Source organism: Culex pipiens, chromosome 2, assembly GCF_016801865.2.
Source record: "Culex pipiens pallens isolate TS chromosome 2, TS_CPP_V2, whole genome shotgun sequence".
In the NCBI taxonomy this organism is placed as follows: domain Eukaryota; kingdom Metazoa; phylum Arthropoda; class Insecta; order Diptera; family Culicidae; genus Culex; species Culex pipiens.
Window position 1 is genome coordinate 2,133,484 of NC_068938.1, and position 21,119 is coordinate 2,154,602.

The window sequence follows — 21,119 nt, forward strand, 5'->3', positions numbered from 1 at the left end:
GTTGTATGCAAAGAATATCTGAACAGTGTCGATCTAAATGGTAAATGAATTTACTTTACTTCTAACCTTGCTTGAACAAAAAAGATGTCCAAAAACCGAAGAAAACATCGACTACGACAGCTGCACCAAACGAAAAAGAGTTTAAGCACGCTTCCGATGACTTGGGTAAGAAGTCACTCCCAGAAAAAGATAACCAAACCTAGAACTTGCTTGCGCAGCTTTCACCACCCAAAATCATTCTCACACCACACTGAAAGAAATCGACACCTTTATTGTTTGCATGTCCACTAATCATCATCCCAACACAGAACAACACTCACCATTTTTTTTCCCCTCGGCTTGTTTCATTTCATTTCCGTTCACAGACATTCTAAATTATCACAATATTTTGTTTCCGACCGATTCGTCCGGCTCAACATTTTTCCCTCCTGTTTTTCGACCCACAGGTATTTATTTGATTTTTGTTTTAATTTGTTGTTTGTGCACATTTTTAACACAATCATTCACAACTTGCTTGTTTGCTTGTTCAGTAGGAAGATTTGGGTCAATCTTTGTACTAATTTGACGATTCCCCGCAGGTCCCAAGCCGGGTCAGCCGCGGAACGTGTCGGTGCTGGAGATTCCGAACGGCTTCCTAATCTCGTGGCAGGTTCCACTGGAGCGGGCCCACCTGGTGCAGTTCTACACGATCAAGTACCGGACGGACGCGCAGTGGAAGACGCTCAACCGGGGCCAGATCCGGCCCGAGGAGACGTCCTACCTGGTCAAGAACCTGGTCGGCGGCCGGACGTACTACTTCCGGGTGCTGGCCAACTCGCTCAAGAGCTACGAGACGAGCGAGGAGATCAAGTTCCCGGTGCCGGCCCGGGTCAAGCACAAAGCCATCACGGCCGGTGTGGTCGGCGGGATTCTGTTCTTCATCGTGGCCATCATCCTGTCGATCTGCGCCGTCAAGATCTGCAACAAGCGCAAGCGCAGAAAACAGGAAAAAGGTGAGTCTGGCCGGGTTCCGAGCCTGTCGGTGTGCCGTAGTCAGGGTGTATACTTTCTCGCTATCTTGGTGGCAGTTTGGCTAATATGAAAATTTCCGTAACGACTAACATCATCATACCACTTGTTTCATATTATTTTATCTTGGTTTGTTTTTTTTTAAATAAATAATTTGAGCTTAATCTAAAGAAATAAAACCTCTTTTTATCTCAGTGTCAACACGTCGTGTTGAGAAACTGTCAAAAGTTTACACTAATACATATAGGCATAGCAAAAAAATCAAAATTTTAAATATTTATGGATTGAGTTCAAATAAATCACTACATTTAATCATACAATTTTGTTAGATTAGTTATTAAGTTTAAGTTTTCTTAAAAAAAATAGTTTTAAGTTTATTATAAATCATCATTCATAAATCGTATACCCAGAGGTAAGTCCATTCCAAAGCGACCCGCACAAATACACACAAAAACCAAATTTGTCCAGACCGTCAAAAATTTAAAATGCTTGGTCCACAAAAAAGAAAATCAAAATGGGTATACGCCTTGATGAGTGCCATTGCGTCGATTCCGCACCTTACGAATGAGCGCCTTTGGTCTCATCGGAAGCACTCACATTCGTGAGTGACCCCTTCCCGAGCGAGACCAAAACAGAGCGGCTCGATATTACCGCCCCCGTTAATCCGGTAGAAATTATTCGATTACAGAACTCAACATGGTAACAGCACGGATCACGGACCGGAATGCCCTAAGCCAGCCGGTGCCTTTGAGGAGGTGAGTTTTCACTAACTTTTCGCTTCTCTGAAAATCTTTTGAAACTAACAAAATTTCAACCTATTTCGACTATTTCTCTCATGCTAACCAAAACCTTTCGATAAAAGTTAGAGCTGAAGGTAACTTAGAATTTCCTCAAGCATGACGCAAGCCGAGCCTAATTCCACAATCTTTCGCAGATATCTACACGACGAAAGCAAGAGCAGCCGCTTGCCAGGCTTGAGCATCCTCGTGGCCATTTTGCACTGGATTTGGCCACCCGGGCGGTGCCAGAACTGCGACAGCATCTACTCGAACAAGTTCACCGGTGACCAGGAGAAGCAGAACCTCGGCCAGATCCACCGGTCGTCAGACGGGCGGTTCGTGATACCGCAGGACGCGGTCGACGGGATCGTATCGCTGCGGAACAGCATCGTGTCGTACTACAGCAGCAGCGACGACGGCGGCTTTCTGCCGAAGCGACTCTCGTTGACGAGGGCGTCCTGGCGGAAGCCGCTGGTGACCTGTCCGAGCCAGCTGAGCTTGCGCTCCGACGAGGACGGGTTCAACGTGGCAGAGCCACAGCAGGCCGTCCAGTCGCTGTACACGAACACGATGCCGGAGAATCTGCACAACCTGACGACCATCAGTTCCAGTGTGGCGCCTATGATGACGACCCAGTCGCTGTACACGACCCCATCGCGGATATCTAAGGTGGTGGCCAGTTCACCGGCTACCTCGAGTCCACAGGTCGTCAATTCGCCCTGGTCACCGCTCTACTTTAGTGATCTCAGTTCGGTGCATCATCTCAGCTCGGCGGAACGCTCCTTCCCGACGCCACAGAGTGCAATGTCCGCCCATCAGAGGTACAACTACGCCGGATATAACCACGAACTGCCGGTGCTGAGTAGTTTACAGAACAGTTCTCGCCATCACCTGTCACACGGATTCGTTCCGCTGCACGTGCCCGGATCTTCGAGGCACTACCACCAGAACGTGTACCAGAATGTGCCCTTCCACAGCCACAGCACGTACAGCAATCGGCCAAAGTTCTCCCGGTACCACCCTCGCCTAATGCCTCGAAGCATAACCCGAGCGATCCCGGAACTGCGCTCTCCCCTCCTGAATCTCAACCTCAGCACGACCCCGCTCAGTGCGGCCCTGGAAGCCTCTCCCCAGAGTTACTCCAGTTCCAGTGGGTTCGGAAGTAAAAACACCTCCAACAACACCCAACAGCAAAACGCTAGCTTCCAAACCAGCAATCTCCTGCGGGAATGGCGATACCTGCCACCGTATCGACCGCCTCCTCCACCGCCCAGTTTGCACCACGCGGCACCGCTTTCCTTCGGTGGAGGTCGATTCGACCACCCGCCCTACTCCATGTCCCACTGGCTGGAGCTGATCACAAGACTGAACCTGGCCTCGGAGAAGGCCAACATCAACAACGCCGCGGACGTTGGCAGCGTGGACGGCCACTACGAGTTTGACCCCTCGACGCCAACGCCGACGGCGTCCACTCCGACCGGAATCATGCGGGACGACTTCCTGATGACGCTGCCGTCCACGTCCAGTGATTTGCTGTGGAATGCGGCGGGGTTGACGCTGGAGGGAAGTGGAGGTGGTGCCAGCGTATTTGGTGGACCGGGTGTGACGGGGTTGACGAGCGTGGGCAGGAAACGGGGCCAGTCCCGGTACGACAACATCGACGAGCGCGTCGAGGCCATGAAGGAGGAGTTCAACGAGTGGCGCAAGCGGCAACAGCACACCACGTTGACCGACAGCAGGCTGCTCGAGCTGGAAAGTTCCTGCTAGGACAGTTGTGCAGTGTAATGTTTTGTTTGGGTGGCTTTGCCTTCTTCAAAACAGTCGTTTTAGAACAATTTTTCGGATTTTCTAAATCCTGGTGACTCATCAAAACTTTCTATTTACAAACACGCGACGTGCCTCGTTTGCGTCTTCAAACGTCAATTTCTCGCTGTCAGTTGGCAGCATCGTTCCTCGCTCGCAGCGACGCAGGGTTGGACTCGCGCACACTGCGTGACAGTTTGACATTTATATCGCGAGGGGTGACAGAAGTAAATTTCGTGCAGGCAGAGTTGCCAACTCAGACAAAACATTGCAGCTGCACGACAATCGCAACCAACCAAGTTTGGCAAAGAAACCGGCTCTTCCACGAACAATGGGCAAACAAAAATCCAAACCGTGCTCCAGTGTGCTTTAAAAAAAGAACAAAAAACCGTGCTTAATCACAAGACTCGAATTATCCAATAACTATAGCAATATTTAATTAAAACAAATGCGACGACTGCTCTCTCCCGAGAAGAGAAAGTTACGGTAACGGAAGAAGAGGATGGCGGCGAACAATTTCGCTGGTGAATTATAAAATTACTAATGATACAATTATCAGTAATGGTAACAAGAGCACGCAACCATAGAAGAAAATCCAGATCGAATCGCGAGATTCGCAGCGGAAACAAAATACACACGTGTTAAAGACTTTTATAATAGTTATGTAAAAAATTGGAATGATTGTGATTTAAGTAGAGACATTTGAATAAAACAAAACAAAACAAATATTATAGCTGTGCGTGCATGGCAGGCCGAAATTTGATAAGAGCAAGAAGAAGGTAAAAAAATCAATACACTCATGTAAAAGCGTTATGAATCACACAAGTGAGCAAATTAAGAAAAACAAACAAAAAACTAGGAAAAATTTAATCGAACCGTGCACGCCGTAATCGAATAGTAACAACAACACACAGAAAACACAGTAAAAACAAAAAGCGGTAGTTTTAGACACATTACGAACACACACCGGCGAAAATTAAACGTAACTTTACCAGTGAATTGACGCGCGTGTGGCACTATCGAAGTGAGTGCGTGGTGAATCAGAACGAAACGAAAAAAAAATGGCCTCCAACGCGTGACTGGTTTGACGTTTGCGGGGGGTTTTGTAAATCGTGGCATGCCATGACTTTTTTAGTTTTATTTTGTTTTGACAATTTAATGTTGGGTTGTTGGTCACGGCCAACTTGATCTACATTTTTGATTTTAAATTTTATTTTTTTTTTAGAAATTATTTTTAGAAATTCAACGATTAAAATAAAACCAATTTTGTGTTAGTCCCCGCAAACAAATCAACTAGACGTGGACCGCCAACTAAACAGTCGAGACCCAACTTCAGAATAAGTCAACCTACTCAGCTACTCTTCAAAACATCAATAAAATTCCATTCCCGATTTCCATTTTTAAACGAAAGTCTTTTTTCTACGAAAAACAAACAAACACACTCAAGTCGTAAGTGGTTTTAAACAAAAGTAACTTAAAGAAATTGCATCTAGGAAAGCAAGATAACTCACACACGAAAAAAGAAAAACACTCACACACGCCCATAAGTAAAATGAGAGCACTATCAAATACACTCAACATTTCATTAGATCTCACACCAAAAAAAATGAATCAAGCAAGGATATTCCTCACTTAACCACACCGAACTAGAGGGGGAAAGTCTAAATTATGGAGCGCAACACAACTTTACGAAAAAGTGGCAAAAAAAAGAAATGTTACGAGAGTAAAAACAAAAAAAAGTAGGCATAATATCAATATTTAATGTTCTTGAAACCAACAATATTCACACAACTATATACAAAAAAAAAAAGAAAATGGAAACCACATAATAATAATTGATGAAGTATAAGAGTAAGATAATTTATAATAAAATTCAAAACATCTCGACGCGAGCATTTTGGTTTGGTTTCCATCTTTGTTTGTGGAGAGCTGCAAGCCAAACCGAAATGTGTGTCGCGTTTCGGGAAAAACATTCATTCTAAACTAGTAAAGGCAAATGAAGTAAGAACGAACGTAAGCGAAGAAAACATGAAAAATTCAAAATTGGATTTGTTAATAAATTATTAGTACTTACAATATTACTAATAAGGCATCACACGCGGTAAGGGAAGCCGGGGGAGAGAATAGAGAGAAGAAAGCAAATACGAAGTGATTTAAAAAAAGAGAAAACCAGAAAACACTCTTCTATTGCGCACACACACACTCACACAAACACATTTACACACAAACACTGGCAAACTGAAATCGTCGTAGAAGAGAGCAAAAAATAAAAGTTATAGTTTAAAAATGATTATTTTACAAACAAGAGATCAAATCTTATTTTAAGCGAAATAGTTGTAAGGAAAAAAACCAAGCAGTAAGCTCTAGTAGAGAATAGTTGAACTAAGAGAAAGTCATTGAAGTTAGCCAGTTCTGTTTGGCGTTACGAGCTCTCTCTCTCTTTCTCTGCAGCTGCAATTGATTTTAAAGTTAAACTAAAAAAACACGAGATATTCATTCTTCTAGAATGCTGCTAATGCTTGTTAAATTTTCGTTAACGATTTATTTACGCAGAGATATTTTTTACTCAAAAATTATTAGTTTCCTTTGCTTTACACAATTGCATACAATTATTTGTGTATGTAGTAAGGCTGTAGAGTTTTAATTTTTGCACGAAAACAAGTCTGACTAATTGATACTTCTTTTGTGCGCGAATGTACATTCCAAAGATTCTTTATTAGCCTGTCCCATTTTGAGGTCATGTCGAGGAATTTCAGGTGCTCACTTCTTAAATGATAGATTATGATGTTAGGAACAATGTTTTCTTAGACAAGAAAAAATAATAAAATACTTTCTCGCACCCCCTAGTCGATTTACTGAAAAAAGTCACTTTTTTGAACAAATTTTCTAAAATCGCTTGGAATCAATACAAAAACTGTTTCGATCAGGTGTGTATTATCTTCAAACGATAGGTTTCTGTCCATAGATTAAGATGCACTATCAATATTGGACGAAAATTTAAGTTTTTGGACTCTCCCAGGCGGATTTGTGTCGAAAAAATCGCATTTTTTCGAAACTTTTTTCAGACATGTTCATTTAATTTAGGGTAGCCTATTTTTCCCAGTGAAATCAATACATGCAGCTTGTAGGAAATTTCATGGCGAACATTTTTCCCTCTGAGAAAATGCAATTTCGACACTCCAGAGCCGAGATATTTGAGTTTTAGTGAGGAAAAAAGTGCCAATTTTCAAAATTTCTCAGAATTCAGAAGCAAGGCCTACTAATTACACGATGTAGCAAGCATACGTCTCAAAGGTCAGGGTATGCTTTTTATAGTAATTTTAGCCGCTGAATCCGAATCTGAAATCAAATTTCGTGCAAACAGTGATGTTTTGGAGCTACACCCTTTTGGAATGTTATTTGCGTGTTTAAGAGGCAGTTTTTGTAAATATTGCTCGGTTTGTTCTAGAGGTCGTATCAAGGTGCTCCGATTTGGATGAAACTTTCAGCGTTTGTTTGTCTATACATGAGATGAACTCATGCCAAATATGAGCCCTCAAAGACAAAGGGAAGTGGGGTAAAACGGGCATTGAAGATTGAGGTCCAAAAAACATAAAAAATCTTAAAATTTCTCGCATTTAAGTAAAACTTCATCAATTCCAACTATCTTAGATGCATTTGAATGGTCTTTTGAAGCACTTCAAAATGAGCCATAGACATCCAGGATTGGTTTAACTTTTTCTCATAGCTTTTGCAAATTACTGTTAAAATTGTTTTTTTAAACCTCAATTTTTTTTTGCAACATCCTCCAATACCCATACTCTTTTAGTTCAAAAGTTAGGGAATTTCATGGACTATAAGCCTACGGCAATAACTTTTTTGCCAATCGCAGTTTTTCTCATAGTTTTTCGATTTTTCTATAACAAACATTTTACAACGTTAGTTATTGTTCTGTAGGCATCCATAGCGGCACTTTTTAGTCTCACTTTTGTCATATTCGAAATCCTCGGAAAATTCAAACTTCAATGCCCGTTTTACCCCACTTCCCTTTGTCTTTGAGGGCTCATATTTGGCATGAGTTCATCTCATGTATAGACAAACAAACGCTGAAAGTTTCATCCAAATCGGAGCACCTTGATACGACCTCTAGAACAAACCGAGCAATATTTACAAAAACTGCCTCTTAAACACGCAAATAACATTCCAAAAGGGTGTAGCTCCAAAACATCACTGTTTGCACGAAATTTGATTTCAGATTCGGATTCAGCGGCTAAAATTACTATAAAAAGCATACCCTGACCTTTGAGACGTATGCTTGCTACATCGTGTAATTAGTAGGCCTTGCTTCTGAATTCTGAGAAATTTTGAAAATTGGCACTTTTTTCCTCACTAAAACTCAAATATCTCGGCTCTGGAGTGTCGAAATTGAATTTTCTCAGAGGGAAAAATGTTCGCCATTAAATTTCCTACAAGCTGCACGTATTGGTTTCACTGGGAAAAATAGGCTACCCTAAATTAAATGAACATTTCTGAAAAAAGTTTCGAAAAAATGCGATTTTTTCGACACAAATCCGCCTGGGAGAGTCCAAAAACTTAAATTTTCGTCCAATATTGATAGTGCATCTTAATCTATGGACAAAAACCTATCGTTTAAAGATAATACACACCTGATCGAAACAGTTTTTGTATTGATTCCAAGCGATTTTAGAAAATTTGTTCAAAAAAGTGACTTTTTTCAGTAAATCGACTAGGGGGTGCGAGAAAGTATTTTATTATTTTTTCTTGTCTAAGAAAACATTGTTCCTAACATCATAATCTATCATTTAAGAAGTGAGCACCTGAAATTCCTCGACATGACCTCAAAATGGGACAGGCTATTCTTTATACTTTTATGGTTTAAGTCTAGCAAACGCCTGCTGCGATGATTTGTCCGACACAACTTTCTTGGACTCGCAAAGCGCAAACAAAAAAAACTAGAACAAATTTTCGAGTATATATAAAGTATATAAATCCTGTTGATAGTTCTTATTAATCTTATAATTCGTATCAGAGCGTATCTTAAATGAGAAGAAAGAAGTGAGCGGTTTGCCGCCTTTGTATGTTACACACAAACAAGCAAAACTGCAAAACCAAGGTAGCATTTTAACGAACACAAATAAAAACATAGAATTACAATTGACAGCATTCGAACAAAGCAGTATTTCACCGAAAAAAAAACAACAACACAGATTTCCTTTTCCACGACTGGCAACACTGGCAGCTGCACGCAGTAGTCCACGCGATTTTGCTCGATTCCAAGGCGACACTCACACACACATGCATTGCTGGTGCCATAGACGCGCCTACTAAGATGGCTCGTCTTTCAGTCGAAGTTTAGTTCTCAATGCAGCAATTTTCCAACTTTTCATTTTTAATCAAAACAGAAACAAATCGATCTCTACGTCCCAAAACAAACACAAACACACACTGACACACATCCAAACAAACAAAATTGCTCTTCGCAAAACAAGTGCAAACTGGTTTCAGTAAGAAATTAAACAAAAAAGAAAAAGAAATACAAGTGGAATCAAGCGAAAATCACACAAACGAAAGAAGCAGCGGTTTAATTAGTTTTCAAAACGAACGAATTACACGAGCAAAAGCAGCTAGGCAGGCAGGCAACACTGTTTAAGATAAGTCGTAGTGAAAAAAAATGTTGTTTAGCACATAACACCTACACACAGTCACACACACAAAACCACAAAGATGGAAAATTACCTGTCAAAATCGAAATCGTGATTAAGCTCACGAAATTTGTAAATAGTCCTTGTTCTTTTTTTTCAATTCGGTATGATTTCAAGTAAACAAATAAACCCAAAACACACACACAGGAATAAGAGCCACTTTCTCCCCCTCTCACAGAACAGAAAATACTCTCAAATCAACTGAAAAAAAACACACTCAAACAAACACAAAACACGCAAAAGAAATAAAAAAAAACAACATTCCATTAGCTTCTAGTTTGTATCAAATAAGAATATAGAGAAAAAAGAAAACAAAACAAAAAAAATCTTGCCGGATTTAGTGGAACTAAAGATTTAAAACAGTATAATACAAGAACAAGAAACAAGAAGAAAAAAAAAGTTAGCATGTGGTCAAATTGAGAACAAGTAAAAGGTTGAAAAAAAATCGACGAGAGAAAACGTGCGCAAACGTGACGGGGAATGAAGTCTTACACTTGTTTAAGTTATTGTCGAATTTAGTTTAGGGGTTCTTGTTTTGTTACAAATCGCAGCGCTGTGTTTGTGATGTCGAATAGCAAAGGAGGATTAAGGATTTTACTAAAGTTATGTTTTAAGGTTCAAATCAAAGTGAACACACACACACTCGGAACTTAATTTGTAACGCTTCGATTTTATTTATGTGAGAATGAAGAAAGGAAACGAGATTGATTTTATTTATTACGATGATGAAGGTTTTCTTATTTATTTGATGCAAATGATCTATTTTTTCTTCGAAGGTTATTTTATTTAGTTTTAAGCTAAGTTGTACAATGTAAATCGGATATAATTTTCACAAAAGTAAATAAAAGATATGAAAAATTATGTTGGTTTGGTGACTTACTTGCTTCGAAATCCCTGAAATATTTGTTTTTATTTAATATCACAAATTCTACCAGATAAGCCAATTCACATCATTAGCTCGTCCAAACAAATTTTTGTAATGATTCGGGACCTGTCGCGACCCTGCAGAAATTCTATCAATATATTCAAAATTGATTCAAAATTCGAAATTTTCAGAAATTTTATTTTTCGACTAAATTGAATTGCAAATCATTAAAACTACTAAATTTGCTCTAGTTTCGAGTCAACCCTTCTTATGGGAAAGGCCGTCAATTTTATGAAAGTATCATGATTTTTTGAAAATTTCAGAAATGAAGTTCAGAAAAAAATTGTTTTCGATTTAAATAGAATATATTTTTGAGAGTGTGAATATTTTTCCCTGATTCCTGTAACATTCTGATTACAAAAATAGTCAATTTTTGTTGTAAATAATCTGATAAGGCTGATACGGAGCTCGGAAGGAATGCAAAACTCCATCTGAAAAAATGCGGCCAAGGAAAGGGTAACGAAAGGATTGAAATAAAAAATATAAAAAATAAAGCCTTTTAAAATCATTAAAACTTGAGCTTTTAAGATTTTGAAAACTGAGAAATCCAAAAATATAAAAAAACTAAAAAAAATTAAAGAACATTTTTTTTGAAATTCTAAAATATAAATATTTAATAAAAATCAAGTTGCTAATATTATTTAATTTTAATAATTTTTAATGCCAATCAATCATCATTAATAACAAAATCAGGAATTGAATTGAAAAATTTAGGAAATTTGAAATTGAAATTAAGAAATTAAAAAACTCAAAAACCTTTAAAATTCAAGAAATTAAAAACGCAAATATTAAAAAAATCAAAAAATCGGAAATCTCGTGACTTGAAAAATTTAAACACAGATCGTACTCGATTATTTGAAGTCCAGGCTAAAATTTCATTCCGGATAATCGAATCACGATTTTTTTTTCTCTTGCTCCAAAGTGTCTTGATTTTCTAATTAACTTAAAATAGTGGCAAAAATTACGACATTCCAAAATTTATAAATTTAAGTATTAATGTTTATTAAATTTTTTGAGTTTCAAAATTATAGAGTTAACGAGTGCAAAGAATTTTTGAGTTTCAAATCTATTTATTTTAACTTTTTTGACCGCGTTCCACAAATATTCAAATTGATATGCACCGTTAATATCAAGTTTTGCAGTTCCAATCAAGAATTTTTGTTTTCAGATTTCATCTACTTGGCCCATAGTACTATCAGGGCGACATCTATATTTGAGTTCACGTTCCTAGTTCGCTAAAGCCATCTATATGTGATTTTTCTTATCGTTAAAAGCTCAAATTTTTGTGGTCTTCCCATAGGTAACGTAAAACTTTTTAAATAATTTTTTTCCTTACCTTTTGTTTTAACTTATTAATTAGCAATTACAAAAATTTTACTTATACGTAGAAAAAGGCTAAAAATGAATCTTTTAGGCACGACCCATTTAAAGCTCTCATTATGGTAAATGTTTTTGTTTTCAGTGATTTGACATCTGAATGTTGTGTTTACATTTCTGACCATGTGCGGTAAGAATCCTTGTTTCAAATTTAAATTAAACATCAACTAAAATGCATTTTTTTAGAACATCAAAGCAACCGGCGAAAACGTGACGAGGTGCAGCATGGAAGCTACCACCAGTATTACGAATTCCGTCCACAGGACAGTCGTCCGGATCATCTTAAAAAGTGCCTGCTGGGATGTCGGTCACAGTTGAACATTCCCCCTACTGGAACCATACATCTGCTCGACGTTGGCTGTAATCGTGGCCTGCTGAGCAACTCGGTGCTTGCTGTGGTGAGGGAAATCTTTGGCGATCGGCCCGTCAGCCTACTGGGAGTGGACATCGATGAGGAGTTGGTTCGGGATGCTAGGAAAGAATTTGAAGGAATTGAGTTTGTCCAGGCTGACATCAGTGCGATTGCAGCTGGGAGGGTGGAGAATGATCCAATTGGGGACTATTTGAGTAGTAATCAAATTGATCGTTTTGATATGATTTTTTGCTTTTCGGTGCTGATGTATCCTCACTTGAACCATGGTGATGAAGGGTTGCGCTTATTACTAGATTATATTTGTTCCAAAAGCAAGGTGTTGGTTCTAGAACTACAAAGTTGGGAAAAATATCGCGACAACGTTAGAAGGTTAAAAAGAGATTGTGGGGAGCAGTTTCCACTCTATGAAAAGCTTGAATGGAGGGGGAATCAAGGGAAACTGGAACAAAATATTTATAAGTATGTGGAAAAGCAAGGATTTGAACGCAAATCTGAGGAACTCAATAAGAATGAGTACAAGCGAAATATTGTGATTTATTCAAGTTGATAGAGAATAAACTTATTATATTTATTATGGAATAGAATTTTCCAAAGAGCTTTTTCCATATTCGAAAATACCCTCTCTAAAAAGCCCATGTAAAAGGGGCGTGCTATTGCACCATCATCAGCAACAACATTTTTTTAAACAATGAAAAATTAACATGGATGTCTTTCTGGAGGATTGCTTTCTTCTCTGGAAATTTTCATAAATCACGTAACACTGAAAAAAATAAATTTTTGTACCTTTTTTGAACAGCTGATTTTATAACAAAATTTCACTTGATCACTTCCCCCTAACCTTACCTCGTAGTCTGTGAACGCCCCCCTTCTAAAGCAACCCAGTTTTGAGCGAAATTTGCATGTTTAGCCAAACGATGTAATCCTATTCCACGGAATGTAATATACAATGATTGCGCCAAAATTGCGAAGCCTATTATGAATAAATATTTGCGCCGAAACATTCAATTTCCATGCGATTCAATTAGCGCAACCTTTTTCTCCCCAGCTGGGAAGACTCACCTCGGCTGGTCTGGTCTGGCTCGTGGTGAATTCCGGCATCTACTAATTCCATTTAATTTATTCCACGCGAGAGTTAGAGCTCTTGCTCGTCCTTGCACGGGACTTGTAAAGGTGCCACAGGATACAGGATGAAGAGTGAAATGTAATTCATCATCGTTTCTCGTATGATTTATCATCGCTAAAGCTGCTTCGTCGTCGTCGTCGTCGAGGTTGGAATGTGAAATGTTAGTTTCTTTAAAAAAATATGTTTTCAGTGGTTTTAGTTTTTTTTTTGCGCTTTTGATTTTTGACATTTTTTAAATTCCTGACCCACTCCTGCCCTTCTTGAGGATTTTTCTTTATTTGGGCACTGGAAGATATTCCTAATATATTATGTTTAGTTTAAAATTTTAAAGTTTGTCAGTAAAAATTTTCTAAAGTTTATTTAAAAACAATATATTGTGATTTCTTTTTTTAAAAAAAATCTTTTTTTTATTTGAGTTAATTATTTTTGAAGGATGGATGGAATATCTGCAAAATTACTTGGAATAATAATATTAAATAGTTACAGGCGACTTCTTTGATATAGATTAAAATAATTTAATTAAAGGATTAAAATTTCCCCTTAAATTTACATGAAGTTTAATGATTAAGTTAGATGGTCTCCGTGGAAATAAATTAAAATGATTCAGTGTGAACAATTAATAAGCCTTATTAGTTCTTTTACGATTCTGCCAAAAGTCACCGAACTTTTTTTTAATTTTTCTGGCCAAATGTTTATTTTTGAATTGTGATCGAGCTTTATCAATAACATTTGTTTCAAATTATATTCTTGAATCTTTTTAATTACGAGAAGAAAACTTTTAATAATAATCTTTAGTTTTATTTGGAATTATTAGCTTTAAAAGCCTTTCAAATAGTAGATAAAATTCAAGACATGTCATTTTTGTAGGATTTTGAATTCAATTAACTTTGAAAAACAAATAAATAAATTAAAGGTAAACCAGATAAAACTATTTAGCTTTCTAACCAGAATAATAACAATAATGAGCATGAGAACAGAATATTTTTGTGTCTTAATATAAATTTTAAATTATATTTATTATTATTGAACAAAAATAAACATGTTTTCCAATGCCTATTATGCCTACTATGTTTAACGAATTTTACTATAAATGTTTGCTTTGTTTTTATTCGGTGGAACGCAGAAATTTAGAATATTTTTCAATACTCTTACCTATCATGTTAAAATTGGTGAATAAATTATAGATGATTCAAGAGAAATATAAAATAAGTATGAAAAGTAATCCTTTCTGAAATTTTAACAGGAAAGTTCGCTGGATTTTCTTGCTTCATTTTCTTGTTTTTTATCTTTATTACTGTTTTTATAGCTGCCAAAATTGTATGAGCAAACGAATGAAAATTGGCTTCTATGTTGATAGGGAAGCCCCCAGAGAGTTATTAGTATTTTTTTAAAACATATTCAAAAACTGAATTCATATGAAAAGAGACGATTTTGTGAAAAATTGTTCATTAGTAAAAGCCGAACCAGCCCCTAATGAACTGAAAGGCTATAAATAATAAAACAATTAATATTAATAATTGTTCACTTGTGAAATTTTCACAGGTTTAGAAAAACGAATTTGTTATTTTTTAAATTACATTTAGAATCATTGCTGAATTCAAAGAAAAATATTTTGAATGCACAAAATTGAGTTTTAGTTGTGAAAATGTAAATAGTTCAGCTCTAAATAAAAAAAAGCAAAAACCATTCTGTGTTATTGCAAATTTTAGAAGAATACTTAATTTCACATTAAATAGCTTGTCTTTTGATTTTTTTCAGTTTTTTAAAGTGTTTTTTAAACTATCTTTTTTGCAGTTCCGTCGTGAAATTATTTACTTTTCATGTCATTCTTGAACGATGAAAAGCCTTCTTTTCTGTGCCACAAATAACAAAATCGAATGGTAACGCTTTTCAAAATAAATGCTGAAAAGTTCTACTTTTCAGCACTGAAATGGTTGAACTTTTCAGCACTTGTTTTGAGCAATTCTCTCAGATTTCGGTCATTCGATTTTTTTTTCGTATTTTTTAATCCGACTGAAACTTTTTTGGTGCCTTCGGTATGCCCAAAGAAGCCATTTTGCATCATTAGTTTGTCCATATTATTTTCCATACAAATTTGGCAGCTGTCCATACAAAAATGATGTATGAAAATTCAAAAATCTGTATCTTTTGAAGGAATTTTTTGATTGATTTGGTGTCTTCGGCAAAGTTGTAGGTATGGATATGGACTACACTGAAAAAAATGATACACGGTTAAAAAAATCTGGTGATTTTTTATTTTGTTTTTTGTCACTAAAACTTGATTATTTTTTGATATGTTTTAGAGGACATCAAATGCTAACTTTTCAGAAATTTCCAGGTTGTGCAAAAAATCATTGACCGAGTCATGAATTTTTTAATCAATACTGATTTTTTCAAAAAATCGAAATTTTGATCGCAAAAATTTTTCAACTTTATTTTTCGATGTAAAATCAAATTTGCAATCATGAAGTACTTCAGTGAAATTTTGATAAAGTGCACCGTTTTCATGTTAAATCCATTTTTAGGTGAATGTTTTGAAAATAGTCGCAGTTTTTAAATTTTTTTTAAATTAGTGCACATGTTTTATTTTAACATTGAAAATCGGACCGTTAGTTGCTGAGATATCGATATTAGAAAATGGTGGGTTGTTTGGGTGAGACTTAGAAAACATCAATTTTCCTGTTTTTAAACACTTGCATGGCAATATCTCAGCAACAAAGGGTCGTATCAACAAAGTCCAAAAAAGCAAAATAGAGAGAATTTTCTCAGCTTTTCAAAAATATTTTTTCAGAAGTGGGCAAACATGTGCACTAATTTAAAAAAAAATGAAAAACTGCGACTATTTTCAAAAAAGTCACCTAAAAATGGATTAAACATGAAAACGGTGCACTTTATCAAAATTTCACTAAAGTACTTTTTGATTGCCAATTTAATTTTACATCGAAAAATGAAGTTGAAAAATTTTTTGCGACCAATATTTCGATTTTTTGAAAAAAAAATAGTATTGATAAAAAAATTCATAACTCGGTCAAAGATTTTTTGCACAACCTGGAAATTTCTAAAAAGTTGGCATTTGATGTCCTCTAAAACATATAACTAAAAAATAAAAAATAAATGTATTTTGGCAAATGAAGTTTTAGTGACAAAAAGTTAAATTAAAAATCACCAATTTGTTTTTACCGTGTATCATTTTTTTTCAGTGTAGTCCATATCGATACCTACAACTTTGCCGAAGACACCAAATCGATAAAAAAATTTCTTCAAAAGATACAGATTTTGGAATTTTCATACATCATTTTTGTATGGACAGCTGCCAAATTTGTATGGAAAATAATATGGACAAACTAATGATGCAAAATGGCTTCTTTGGGCATACCGAAGGCACCAAAAAAGTTTCAGTTGGATTAAAAAATACAAAAAGTAAAATTCTAAAAAAAGACCGATTCGTAGAGAATTGCTCTTTTGATAAGTAATACTTTTCAATATTTTTTTGATTTAAACGGTCAATTGACAAAATTATGAACATTTGACATATAATTCCAGTTTTTTTGGAATTGAAAAAAATGCTGTATGGAACTCGTTGCAAAACTTGATTTTTTCAACACTCGTCGTATTTATCCAACTCGGTGAACCTCGGAATGTGATAAATGTACGAATCGTTCTGAAAAAATCTTCTTTTTGCAACTTGTTTACGTTTTTTACGAAAAATATTTTTTTTCTAAACTTTTTTCACGGTTTTGAGCTAGGAACCATTTTAAGTATTTTTATTTCAAATGTTGATTTTCAGTTTTAATACCAAGCTCCAGCTAAATGGTTCATTCAAAATAAATGTTCAATTCGATGCTGAGTGGGTTCAGCCAAAAAAATTATTTGAGTTGGAAGTTTTTTTGTTTTAATTAAAACTAAACACTTTATTCTTCCCAGTTTTGTACAAAAACTAAATGAAATCATCAAACAAATATTGTCCAATCTCCAAAGCTCACGTTTGATGTTTTGAAGCTGGCTCTGAATCGACAAAAGGCACACGTCCCGTCTCCATCTTGGTTGCATTTCTCCAAGTGAATAAACCAATTGAATCCCCAACGACGAAGTCGACGAGAAGCTCCTTCGGTCCTATAGGCCGTTCCGTTATTCCTTTTGTGGCCTATCATCATATACAAAATGCATGATTTATGTGCGCCTCCTTACGTGCCTTCGTGCCGGGGCTTTATTTGCAAGCAACTCGAAACACAAAGCTTCATCATCTGTGTGGTGGCACCGTCGTCGTCGTCGTCGTTTGATTCCAGTCCTGGGTGAACATTTGCGTTTACCTTGCTTTCTCTCCAATGAGTTCAAACGTGCAACGAGACGAAATAATTAATTTACTCACATCTCAAAGGCACGCACAAAATGTTGCACAGTGGGGTTAATAAGTTAAGGTGGTCAAAATTACCAGTTTTTTTTGTTGTGTATTTGAATTTTCATTTGTAAATTGATAATATTTATTGCTGAAAAAAAATCTTCGATTTTTATTAATTTTACACTTAACTGCACCACCTTCGATGTCCCGATCTTTCCCGTTGAAACCGAGATTTGTCCCGCCCGGTCGGCACAGTATTAGCTATTGATGTGTAAATTGACTTTGAAACACTTTGGAAACTGTGTGCATTGCCCGGCCGGGTCCAGTACTGATAAATTTATGATGATAGGACCAAACAACAGCAGCAACAGCAGTTCTGCCCGCTACAGGCCATATTAGCCAGCCAGCCAGTGAGAGAGGAAGCCACACTGATAACGAACCTCTGGCTTTGAGGTGTTCTGTCGTGAAATTGGCAATTAGAGAAACGATGCTGGACTGCCCTCCAGGTTGAGGGGAATAATTGTCATGATCAGAGTTTTCCAAAAGGATTTTTTTCTTGTGCCGATGGCAAGTTTGTGGAAAGAAATATTAGTCTGCCGAGCAGAAACCCGTAGAAACTTCTCCGAGCAATGATTAAAAAGAATCCTTACTTAGGTTGATGTTAGAGACCGTGCGACTGTGGTACCGTTAGTTGAAGTGGTATTGATTTTTCAAATACTTAGATGAAAATTGTTTAATGTTTTCTCATGATTCACAGTTTAGTAATATGTTAAATTGTAATATGTTGTATTTATTAAAATAATTTTAAAATACTCCGAAAGATTTTTTTTTTACTTTTAAAATCGGACCAATAGTTTTCGAAAATGTATACAAATTTGGTAACACATAAAACCATAAACCGCAAATTGTTTGGAAATTTTCACTAGGAACGGTGTACTTATAAAAAAATTAAGAGAAAATTTGGCATGAGATAACATAATTAGAAATGCATTTTTTTTTGTTTGGCGCTGTAACGTCATGATACGAATTCCCGGACGCTTCGAAACCCGGACACTTCATCTTGTTTTATCAATTATTTGGATATAAGTTCGCATTATGAATGTCAAAACTGTGTTATTTGATGAATACTAACATCAACTTTCATTTTAAGTTTGTTTGAACGCTCTAGTTAATGTCAAAACAATTAAATAAAATGAAATTATAAGATTACCAAAAATGCGAAACATTTCACGTGAAATATTTCATAGGCGTCCGAAGCACCGGGAAGGCAAAGCAAAATTTATAGTTTTGATTTCCTTAAATTCTAGCAAATTTTTATATAAAATATCGATTGTTATGATGTTAACAGCTTATTTGAGACCTAAAGAATGCCATTCACTAACATTTCAGTCCAAATTTGTGCGATTCATTAGCAAAAACGAGTGTCCGGAATTCGAAGCAAAAGTGTCCGGATTTTGAATCAGCTTTTATCAGTGTCCGGGATTCGAAGCACAACAAGTCATTTTAATTTTCAAATTCTGATGAAAAATTGTTAGAAAAGACATATTTTGCATGCATTCTCTTAAAACTGACTGTTAATACTACATCCTGATGATATTTCTTCATTTTCAACTTATTACATGATTTTTTGTCAGCTATAACGACAATGATATGCTACTAAGTGTCCGGATTTCGAATCATGACGTTATACAGCTGTGTTTATACAAATTTAATCCTGCTGGTTTGACGTGGAATCGTTGTATATGAAAAACTCAAAAATATCGTTATACAATGCTCATTGCACAGTGGTCCACAGTATTTATAGATTGATCGTAAAATTAACTTTTTGAAATTAGCTTCCCGAGCAGACAGAAATAACTTGGAAATAATATTTTTTGATATTTGAAAATACTAAGCCAATAACATTTTATATTATTTATAACAAGATTTGTTATTCTTCGTTCTGAATTTTATGTTATTGGATTGTTATTGTAATAACAGACTAATAACATTTTTAATTATTCTTCGAACAAATCTTTGTTATTATTTTTTGTTATTTTAACAACTAATCCGATCATCCCAATAACAGTTGGAGGTATTCTTCCATAACAAAAAATGTTATTCCAAAGTTGTTTTGGCTTTCATCCAATATCAGACCAATAACAAATTTTGTTATGATAACATAAACTGTTATTAAACTCTTATGCAAAAATGGACCTTCAAGAAGATTCCATAACACATTCTGTTATTTTAACAGTATTTGTTATTGAAATGGCATGAATTTTGTTATTACCGTCTGCCCGGGTTGGTTGAAAATAGGGTGTTTTACGATAAGAGTGTTCTCTAAAATCTAAATTTTCAGGAATATTTTTGGGATTTTTTTGTCCTTTAGAAATTTGTTGGGCACTCCAATCCAAGCAACTTTGTCGAAGACACCAAAATTTTATCTCGCAATCTACGCCTGCTACGACCAAATTTAGAGAAAGCTTCTGATCAAACCTTTTTTGAACGTGGCAATTATGTTTTAGAGAAAAGTGATGTTCGGGTCACTTTTATTTGGGTCAAAAGTTACTGCCATTTTACAGGTTGCATTCAAATGTAATGATCTAACACAACAAACGCTGAAAAAATCTCAAGGGTTTTTTTCTTTCTTTAACTTGAGATATTTTTATTTGAAAATGTATCATTTTTTCGGGGAAAAATGTATTCGGAAATTGTCAAAATTTCAAATTTTCTTTAGGCCGTTGCAAATATTATTCAAAGTTTATGTCTTAGAAGTCTTATCAACTGAAAACAATTTGAAATGCATTTTCCTGCGTTTAAAATCATATAAATCACTTAGATATTTTGAAAACTAACGATTGCACAACAACTGGGCAGATGTAAAATGCATTTCAAAACACTTTTTCTTTATTCAAATGTGGATACCATGGCTTGTAATTTGGTCATAGTCAAGGGACATAAACTTCAAACAATATTTGCAATGGCCTAAGGCTGGTACAAACTTTATTTAAAGTTTTTGTCTCCCTCCCCTTCAAAATTAACCCGAAAATTCAGGGGGCAAAAATATTTTTTTTTCAAAAAACTTAAAAATGTAAATGAAATTTTAAGTGGAATCAGCTGAAATCAATTTTAAATGCATTCCCCTGCATTTAGAACCAATTTTAAGCATGTTTGGGTTGATTTAAAATTCAATTTCCACCTCCGTGTACGCACGAGTGCAAGCAGCAGTCAAGTGCTCAGTGCTCCATCGTTTTTTCGAAATTTTTCGCCGTAATTTACCGTGATTAGCCGCGAGTTTGCTCCACCAGCATGCCAAGGGCCGGCCGTGGCCGTGGCAGTTCGAGTGCGGCCTCGAAAAACCCGCGAAGTTCGTCTACCGGCCGTGTGCAAAAAGGTAAACAAACCAACGCCGCGTCGTCCGCCATCGCGCCTGGGAGTGTGTGCGCCAAAGGATTTGACCCGAAATTATTACACGCTAATTACCGCGTCCAGGATCGCAGCCCTATTAGGCTCCGTTCAGCTACTTCCGGCAATCCGTCGACCGATGGCGCTTCAACATCCGCCAACATTCCCAACAAGTTCGCGAGACTGAGTGACGAGGAAAGCAACAACAACAACACCGACGGTAGCACTACCGACGACGACGACGACGACGATGGTTGTGCACGGAAGAAAGTGATTTCGCCAAAAAAAGTAATTACTCCAAAG

The 21,119-nt window shown here is 36.4% G+C and overlaps 2 protein-coding genes across 14 annotated transcripts in view; both read left to right on the forward strand.

The window, feature by feature from the left end:
* The window catches only part of LOC120417311 (protein turtle), a 95,384-nt gene extending 85,231 nt beyond the window's left edge, over positions 1 to 10,153 (forward strand). For 10 of the 13 annotated variants that reach the window (XM_039579263.2, XM_039579268.2, XM_039579266.2 and 7 more), the window contains 4 exons: positions 85 to 165; positions 579 to 992; positions 1,697 to 1,763; positions 1,943 to 10,153. In XM_039579263.2, the coding sequence (XP_039435197.1) occupies positions 85 to 165; positions 579 to 992; positions 1,697 to 1,763; positions 1,943 to 3,554 (2,174 nt within the window). In that variant the 3' untranslated portion in view covers positions 3,555 to 10,153. Of the gene's footprint in view, positions 1 to 84; positions 166 to 365; positions 447 to 578; positions 993 to 1,679; positions 1,764 to 1,942 lie in introns of all 13 variants that reach the window. The other 3 variants (XM_039579265.2, XM_039579269.2, XR_008212303.1) reach the window with 2 other exon arrangements.
* A 1,549-nt stretch (positions 10,154 to 11,702) lies between these two features.
* On the forward strand, positions 11,703 to 12,545 carry LOC120417308 (probable RNA methyltransferase CG11342). Its single transcript, XM_039579259.2, has 2 exons — positions 11,703 to 11,724; positions 11,781 to 12,545. Exons 1-2 carry the CDS (start codon positions 11,718 to 11,720, stop codon positions 12,512 to 12,514), a joined length of 741 nt encoding a protein of 246 aa, XP_039435193.1. The 5' UTR covers positions 11,703 to 11,717; the 3' UTR covers positions 12,515 to 12,545.
* The last annotated feature ends 8,574 nt before the right edge of the window (positions 12,546 to 21,119 follow it).